This window comes from Dipodomys ordii, unplaced genomic scaffold (genome assembly GCF_000151885.1).
Source record: "Dipodomys ordii isolate 6190 unplaced genomic scaffold, Dord_2.0 Scaffold28, whole genome shotgun sequence".
NCBI lineage: Eukaryota > Metazoa > Chordata > Mammalia > Rodentia > Heteromyidae > Dipodomys > Dipodomys ordii.
Genome location: NW_012267244.1, coordinates 16263621 through 16273287, shown reverse-complemented (window position 1 = coordinate 16273287; position 9667 = coordinate 16263621). Strand labels below are relative to the sequence as shown.

The window sequence follows — 9667 nt, the reverse complement described above, 5'->3', positions numbered from 1 at the left end:
TGTACACCGTTATATGTTATAGACCATGATAGACAATTTGCTCCAGGAAAGTTAGAATGAGCTTGTGACTTTAAATGAGCATCATTATTCCACAATACTGTGAAATTTGGGAAATTATGTAATCACTTAATCACAATTAAAAAAAAACACCAGAAAACTAGAAGTGGCTCAAGTGGTAGAGCATGAGCCTTGAGCTGAATTGCTCAGGGACAGCTCCCAGGCCTAGAGCTCAAGCCCCACGACTGACAAAAGAGAGAGAGAGAGAGATCTTTCATGAGATTGTTTCTAACATATTTATAAGATTATGTCTTTGTTGCCTTGCATGTCCCTCCCCCATGGTACAACCCCTGATTTCACTATAAATGATGTTGGTATATGTGGAGGGGAAGGGAAAAAACAAATCGTTAAAACAGGGATACAGGAGGACCCATTGCAACAATGAGATGTACAAGTCGTTATGTCGAAAAACGAACTTTACAACTTTTGGGGGGGAGGGGGAAACAAAGCAGGAGGCTACAATGCTTGATAAGAAATGTGCTCATTATCTTACCCATGTAATTGTGACCCCTCTGTACAGTATTTTCACAATAAAAATATATTTTTTTTAAAAAAAAGAGAGATAATGCTCCGAGATGCTATGGTTGGGGTAGGAGGAAGAAAGTGAAATCTACCTGGTGTTTTCTCTTACCTCTCCTTTCCCTACTGCCCTGACATCATTGACGGGCAGGAAGCTGTTAGAGAAAACTATAGGGATCCTTTCCCACATGTGCTGAGCATCAGTATCAGGGTGGCAGGTAGGAAGGCAGCAGAGCACTGCAGGATCTACTCTCTGACCTCATGATGCCTGTCTAAGCAAAACAAGGAATCTGCCCCTATGATTAAAAACTCTGGGGAATCTGCCCTTCCGCAGACCCCAAATTTCTCAAGTACATCTTTCTTTGTCTTTTTGTAAATGATAACATCTGACACAGGCACAGCTCATTGTATAAGAGCTCAGCTTCCATCATTCATAAAAATTAATTAACTAGTAATTTTTACTATTAATAACACTGGTCTTATTTAAAAAGGGGAGTATTGCTGAGTGTTGGTGGCTCACCCCTGTAATCCTAGCTACTCATGAGGCTGAGATCTGAGGATCACAGTTCAAAGCCAGCCCTTGCAGGAAAGTCCGTGAGACTCTTTCCAATAAACCACCAGAAAACTGGAAGTGGCACTGTGGCTCAAGTGGTAGAGTGCTAGCCTTGAGCTGAAGAGCTGAAGGACAGCACCCAGTCCCAGAGTTCAAGCCGGACGACTGCCAAAAATAAAATCTAAAAGGGACAGTATTACTTAGGGTCAAGATGGAAGAAGTATGATATTTCTCTATATAAAGTCTTGGCAATGATAAATGCTTTGCTTTACATATTTCTTTTGTTTGGTGCTATGGCAAACATACACACACACACACACACACACACACACACACACTCCACCAGCAGCAACAACAACAATGTGAGTAGAAACTAGCCACTAGAAACAAACTACAGAACTGAATAGGAATTCAGAAATGTGCACATGTGCATACAAATGAGCTAAGGGCTCAGGGCAGAACTGAGATTACAAGCAGACCACTTGACTGCTCATCCAGTCTGAGCCACTTCCAGGCCTCTGCAGTTCTCTTCTGTAGTTGGGACAAGATGTGGATGAAGTATGTGTATGTGTGAGAGAGAGAGAGACAGACAGACAGAGACAGAGAGAGACCTCTGAGCTGCTAAACAAATGCCAACTGCCCTGGCTCTCTGTGTGTGAGATTAATTTCAAGATACAATTCTTTTAAACCCCCCTTAATTTTTTTGCTCAAAGCTGATGCTCTACCACTTGAGCCACGTCTTCACTTCTGTCTTTTTGGTGACTAATTGAAGATCAGAGTCTCACAGATTTTCCTAGCTGTCTTAGAACCTCAGTTCTCAGATCGCACCTTTCTGAGTAGCTAGGATTATAGGCAAGAACCACCTGTGTCCACCTTTGAAAATACAATCTTGAAAAAGATTCTGACATTGCCATGACTACATCCCAAATTCAGAGCAGTAGGCAAGTGAGAATTGCAGCTCAGGCTCAATGCAACTGTGCAATGGTTTACTGGGCTTTTAACCACCTGCGAGTGTAATGTATCAGAGTCAAGGGGGCATGGAGCCTGACTCCCACAGTCTTGGAGGAAGAGAGCCTAATCATAGGAGAAAGAGAAGCTTTCATTTCACAAGGGTAAACACAGGCCAGCAGTGAGAAGGGGGACCGAGTGCTGTGTGTCTCCAGACACAGACAGCACCGTGCCTGATTGCTGCGAAGTCACCAAGAACGAACTAAAATGTCCCTTTCCACAATTTCATATTAAGAAGTCTTAACCATCTGACCAGCGTTTCATGGAGGTCTTCAAGTGAGGCCTCTGTGGTTTCTCTACAGCTCTTGTCTGTGAGAACAAGCACACAGACACCTCTTTGTAAAACTCTGGGGTAAAAGGAGTTTAACTCTAGAAAGACACATGGCCCTTCGCAGCACACAGGACATGGACAACTCCACTGCCTATGGAAGACAGGTCACGTGCTGTGGTGACTTGTATCAGCCTACCCTCAGCTTCTCCATTTCGCTACAGGTGGGTTCCCCCAGCTGTGGAAACAGTCCTCAATCATTTCTGTAATTGCTACAAGCAAACATACTCAATGTAAAAAGTACATGTGTATGAAGAGTTTCTGGCTAGGACAAATGCTTAAGCAGAAATAAAATTCAAGTGTTTCATCTAATTTTACCAAATGTCACTAACTTCCTTCAATAGTCAATGTTTCAAAGGTATCATCCTTGAATAAGTGAGATATATGTATGAAGAACATCAGTGACCCAGCTCTAGCCTACTTTATTGGGGGCCACAGATATATCCTATTTTCCTGCATGTCTCTTTTACTGGATCTCTCTCTGTTTTGTGGGCTATTTCTACAACCTAAGTGCCCAAGTTCAAACATCAACACCAGGTATTAGAAGCAAGAGAAATTAGAAACAATTGGACCAAGACAAGTAGATAAAAGTACCAGAAAAGGGCCGGGAAGGTGGCTCAGTGGTAGAGCGCATGCCTTGCATGCCAGAGGCCCTGGCTTCAATTCCTCAGCACCACATAAGCAAAAAGCAAAAAGCCGGAAGTGGCGCTGTGGCTCAAATGGTAGAGCACTAGCCTAGAGCTGAAGAGCTGAGAGACAGCACCCAGACCCAGAGTTCAGGCCCCATGACCGGACCCCCCCCCCAAAAAAAAACAAAAGTACCAGAAAAGACCAAGGGGACGACATACTACCCAAAGTCCAAGAGATCTTTGGACTATTCTCTCAGAAAACAAAAAGCCTGGATTTTTCTCTGGGGTTCTGTCATAGAGATCCTCTATCACACTTGCTCTCTGTCAATGCTGGGCCACTGGCAACCCCTTCACCACTCCATCTATATCTCAGACACAGCAGGGATGGTTCCAACCAATTACCGATGAGGTCACTCCAGTCTTTGGCAGTGACTCATAGGACCCTGTTTTGGCTCACATAATTTTGCTTATTTCACAGGGGCTGTGATGCTCCCTCCCCTCCTTCTATCTCCCCAGTGTGTTCAAAGAGCAGCCTGGGGCATAAAAATAACCAAATAACTGGAACCCACCTCTTGGTCGGTGAAAATCTCTATGAAGTTCTGGAAGGAGAAAGAGCCGGACTGGAGAATGAGCTCTCCGGTGTTCTCAAAGCACTGCCCAGTGAGCACAAGCAGCTTATGTCGGGCGGCGTCGGTGATCATCAAGCGCACCTGAAACAGCGGGCACAGAACGTGAGTGTGGGCAGGGCCCCGACTCCCCCCACAGCCTTGCCAGCCTTGGGAGCACACTAAGCTTCTGCCCAACAAAGGGCGCTCATTTTCTAAGAGTCTAATTTCTTCCCCTAGGCATGGGGGCAGGGAGGGTTGCACAGAGCTCTGGCTGTAGAATTTATCTGCAGAATTAATGAGTGTGGCCATTAGATCCCCAGTGAATACCAGTTTTCAAAGTTTTGCTTCAACCAAGACAACAGTGGTGGCTGATTTCTCCCCTTACTTTCCTCCCCTTTTTCAAAGCCATCTTCACAGCTGGCAAGTATCTGTTACACAGCTGTTCAGAAGTATCTGCTCACAGCATGTAGGCTGTGAGGCCGGGAAAGACATGTGAATATGTGGCAGGCTGTCACCACGTACAGTCCAGGTCCCCCAAATATCCTCTCAGAAGAACAGGTTCCAAATAGTACCCCCCACTCATCTGTCCTATCCAGAATCCCTTCCCTTCCAGCCACAGAGCAAGCACACTGTTCCACACGCTGTCTCCAGTGGGATCAACCAGGTACCTGACATTGAACTTAAACAACAAAATCCTACCCCTGAATAGAAACCTTAGAAACTCAGTTGCAAATGGTTTTCACTAAAGAACTCTCAGTGAACTTTAAGTGGCAGAAAGCCAGTTGGACTTCCACAGAAACACCACTGTAAGCATCAAGACATTGGTTCAGAGCCCAGTTCACGAATGTTCAGCACATGCTACGTGCCACACATCACACTAGGCTTAAAAGTTAACAGGCTGCTGGGGATGTAGTTCAAGTGGTAGAGTGCTTGCCCCATAAATGAGGCCCTGGATAACACACACACACACACACACACACAGAGTAAACAGAACACAGTCCATTGCCCTTCAGATTAATCACAGACAACCCAAGCAATTTCTTCAGGCCCATCCAATCTACTGGTAAGCCAGGATTTCTCAAAAAATTAAAATAAAAAATACTTTCCCTTTTTAATGTCTCACAGTGGATTCTAGGTATTCTGTCTAGCCATATTAATCCTCCAGTTCTTTTCAAATCATAATTATGTGTGAATTTTGTTAGTTACAAGGAGACTGCGATCCTAACATTTTTTTGTGAACTCATTCTTAGATGGATTGGTAAAGAGGTTCTGCTAAGCTGCAGCAGGTATCTATGGGTCAACATAGGCCACATCATGTCACTCAAAAAAGTGGTACTGGTAGCTCAGGTCTGTAATCCTAGCTCAAGAGGCTGAGATGAGGATTGTGGTTCAAAGCCAACCCCAGGTAGGTAACTTTGTGAGACTCTTATCTCCAATTAACTACCAAAAGGCCAGATAGAGAGCTGTGGTTCAAGTAGTAGAGCACTAGTCTTGAGGAAAAACCTCACGGACAGCACCCAAGTCCTGAATTCAAGATGCAGGACCATCACAGATAGGTAGGTAGGTAGGTAGGTAGGTAGGTAGGTAGGTAGGTAGGTAGATAGGCAACCCAACTATCCAGCAACTGAAGAATGGATCAATAGCTACAATGGATATTAGATAGCCATAAAAGGAATGAAGTTCTGATATATACTAAAACATCCCTAAACAAAAACACTAAGTAAAACCAGCCATTTATTGAATTCCATTTATAGAAAATGTCTGAAACAGACAAATCTAGAGATAGAAAATAGATCCAGAGCATCAGATAGAATGGGAAATGATAGCCAATAGGTCTAAGGAGGAGTTATGATGACCAGTGATGGTCATATGTCTTGGAATTAGGTAGTGGTGATGGTTGCACAATTTTGTAAATAAACTAAAAATTATTGTACTATACACTTTAAAAGGATGTTTTTAGTGGTATATGAATTGTGTTCCATTTTTTTAAGCCAGGACATTATCAGAAATGATAAAAGCAGGGGCAAGAGAAACTGCAGATCTCACAGCATCTTTGGCTACATTAATGTCCAAAGAAGCAATTCAATCTCCAGGGTATGAAACCAATGTAGAAATGGAGCTGTAACAGCAACTTGGCCTGCGTAATCAGGGATTCTTGGCTTCAGCCAAATTCTTAGGTAAGCTCCAAAGCTCCAGTTACTCTCTCTAGCAATAATTTCATGTGTCAGTAATAATAGAATACCTCTGTACATCACCTTTATAAAATTAATAATAATAATATAATAACAATAACCAACACTGACATTTTAGTCATGCTATATCATAGCCTGTCCTGAGTAGCTGGTACCTCAAAGCACATTAAGTAGGAACATTAGAAGGAGAAGCTATTGCACAGCTTGTCTCTAAGATGCTGTTTTTCCAAAAGTTCCTGGGGAGGGAAGAGTGAGGGAGGTGGGGGAGGGAAGGGATAGTGGGAGAACAACAAGGGAAGGGGTAACAATGCTCGACAAGAAATGGACTCATTGCTTTACTCGTGAAACTGTAACCCCTCTGTACAGCATCTTTACAGTAAAATAAAATTTAAAAAAATGAACAAATAACAAAACTCAACTCTTTCCATAAAATATTATCAGAAAAAAAAGGTTGCAGAAAAAGGAGAAAAAAGTTCCTTTCGTTTATGTTTCAGGATACAGATAACTTGAAGTCTGCTACCCCCCCCCAGCTCTACTCCTGCAGCCATGTGCCCCATGCACACCCCAAAGCCTACATTCTTCTTTGCCTCAACAAAAAATTATGGTTCCAGCTACATGGCGTCCTTATTGAGTATGACAATCCGAAGTGGTACTGATGCAGAGCTCCAGCCACCGGCTGGGGGTTAGGAAATACCCCTGGGCCCAGGACTTCTCCCCTTGTGTCCCTCTCCGACTCCAATCTGAGACCCTGCAGAGGCAGGTGCTTACCTCTGTGCTGACTGCTTCGTCGGAAGGGTTGATCAGAACCACCGTTTCCAAGATGTCACTTCGGTGATGAAGGATCTTTTGTCCTGCAAGCACAAAAACACACAAAGAAGAGGCCTTTAGCTTTTTTGGATGGAAGCTGCCTTCTTGTTTCTGGGATGGCAGAAGAATCTCTGCCTCTGATGCAGCACCAGGTACCAGGATCTTCTACACTGCCTTGGGAAACACGGTAGTGCTACTGAACAGGAGAGAAGGCACACCGCAGGTCTGTCCCAGAGCTGGGGCTGTGTGGCTCAGGGCTCGCCAGGCTCTCACACTCTCCCGTTTTCATGGTTGATCTCCAAGCAGCCTCCTGCCCTAATGGCGGTTTTCATCAGAGACAAGGCAGTGGATGCCAGAAAAACTCAACAGGGCTCTTGACATTTCCTTTCTCATGGTAATTGGGGATGTTTCTCCCTATCAGCCTTTCTTCTGGTGAGAACTGTGCCCAGATTAATTAGGAGCCTTATTGTAAAATGAATGACATCCAGAAACCAGGACTAACAATTAGCCCCAACAGCTAGAATGGCTGTCTGAGGCAAGCTTACGTTTTGTTGGGGTATTCATTAATTAATTCACTTGCTCATAGAAAAGTGGAGAACAACCCTCCCACTGGATAGGGCGGCTAAACTGCCTCCCTAAGAAACAAGCAAAATTGGTAGAGAACAACAAAGCAAGGTGTTGTGTGGGATGAGAAAGTCTAGCTACAAAGGGCTTGAAACTATGCAGGGCCCTCCACTACGCAGCTGCCACTTCCCACACCTCCTAGCCTTACACTGTGGCTGAACCAGCCGCAGTCAATGTTGACAAGAGGCCTGTGGATGGCCTTCTATCAACTCTTCTCTCCCTGAACCATGAGATGGGAGCCACAAAGCTGCTATAGCAAGAGTTGGTGAATATATACTTTCCTGTAGCCTAAGTTTCCAGGCAACTGAAAAGGGACAGAGAAGGAGGTTCAGAACAAGGGAAGAGGACAAGAGCATATCTGCTACCTGGAAATGCAAGTGAAAGGCAGAAATGGAACAATAAGGAAGGAAGGGAGGGGGGAGAGGGGGGCAAGGAGGAGAGCAAGCACTTCAGGGAGCCCGTGTTAGTTAAGCTTTCTTCCTTTATACCATCAAAGAGCTGAAATTCAACTGCACCAGCATGACCATCAGCAAGCCCTTGCTCCTCCTCCATACTTCTGTAACAGCTAGGATTTACCAGTAGATGCTAATTAGACATAGCAGCAGCCCAAACTAAACGATGTCCGCATCAGGCAATGTTCTAAGACTATATAATCCCTGAAGAGCTCTATGACATAGGTGCTATGATTTATTCTCGCTCCCTTCTCCTCCCTCCCCCTCCCCCCCAGGCCATCACTGAGAGAACAATGAGTCAAAAGAAGAGAATTAATTAGCCCAATGTCACATAAGTAGTAAGAGGTCAAGATCAGTAGAGTTTGGACTTGAGCTGCCTCGCTGTACAACTTTCCTAGGTGACCTCCTTACACTGGGTTACTGGGAAAGGATTTGCAAAAACACATGAGGCACTATGTCAAATGCCAAAAGAGGAGCTAGGAAACAGATCAAAGGAATAAAACCAGACATACATTAAAAAAAGAAACCAGGAAGCATTAAGGAGAAGAGTACTGACCCCCCCAAAAAAGGTGGGGGACAATAATAACAAAAATCAAGACAAGAAAGGAAAGTTAAGTAGAAGTATTTCGTGTCATATTCCAAACTCGTAAAGATGAAGAAACTTCGCATCAGAACAACAACACATAGTTCACTCAGGCAAAGAGCTAAAGCCCATGAAACTAAAATAATGATGGGGGAAAACAATTTATTAGAGATGCTACATCTGATAATTTGTTGGAAATTACTTTGGGGCTTTTGGGGTTGTTTTTGCCTTTTATAAGCACGTGCTGAAATGCTAAAGCCAAAGGCATGAAGTTGAATGCCAAGTACTGATGGCTCACACCTGTAATCCTAGCCAGCCCAGGTAGACAAATCTGAGACTTTATCTCCAACTAACCTACAAAAAGCTAGAAGTGGAGACATGGCTCAAGTGGTAGGGCAGCAAAAAGAAGCAAACAAAAAAAAAGGCATGAAGTTGAGACAAAGTAGGATGAAGGTTAAGATAAAGGAAGACAATGGTTATTTCTTCATACCAAAGCATCGGGCAGTACCATGCCTGGGAATATGACTGTCATCACTGACTGTATTCTGAAGGAATTCACAAAAGCAAACTGCAACAAGATGATGAGAACAAAATAGTCCCTTCTCCCCTCCAAGAGAGAAATCAGAGCCCCTTCCTTTCCTAAAGGCAGCCACCCGCTGCCCTAACCCTGAAAAATACACAAACTAACAACCCCAGCTGCAGCACAAGCTCCTGCTCATCCCTACCAGCTCCCTGTAGTGGGAGCTTCCTGACCAGGGGCTTCTTACCATCCACCAGACGTCCCCTTCCTCTCTGTCTTCATCAAATGCCCCATGACAGCTGCCGGTGACCTCCACTTCACACAAGCCAACATTCAGACCAGTTCATCTAGAAATTCAACTAATGGTTTCTTTTGGTCCATCTTTGGAAGTCCTGAGAAGAATGAAAAGCGTCCCCCAAGATGCTAGATGGCTGCTCCTTTAACAAAAGCTTTTTTATAGGATTGATTTAAATGAAGGAGGGAATTTCAAGGGAGAGAGAGGCCTCCTGATCTCATGGAGGCTGGACTAGTGGCCTCAGATTCCTCTCCAGGACAATGTCATTGGGGGCCGGGCCTTTCCAGCATCTGGCAGAGCCACAGCCTGGCAAAAGGGCTGTGGTTCCAGCTCTCCTCCCAGCATCTCTGTGGGTGCCAGTTCCCCCGCAGCGGGAGGCTGGGGCACTTACAAGCTGCATAGTTGCAGCATGTCTCACACTGGGAAGCAGGCCAGGCCTTCTGAAGGAAAAGGCCACCACCCTTGCCTGGAAAGGTCTCATTCACTCGCTTC

At 44.6% G+C, this 9667-nt stretch overlaps 1 protein-coding gene across 1 annotated transcript in view; it reads right to left on the bottom strand.

The window, feature by feature from the left end:
- Map1b (microtubule-associated protein 1B) overlaps positions 1–9667 on the bottom strand; it is a 100653-nt gene that overhangs the window by 17784 nt on the left and 73202 nt on the right. The window contains exons 3-4 of the mRNA XM_013015832.1: positions 6663–6745; positions 3664–3804 (exon numbers count right to left, since the gene is read on the bottom strand). Of these exons, the coding sequence (XP_012871286.1) occupies positions 3664–3804; positions 6663–6745 (224 nt within the window). The remainder of the gene's footprint in view (positions 1–3663; positions 3805–6662; positions 6746–9667) is intronic.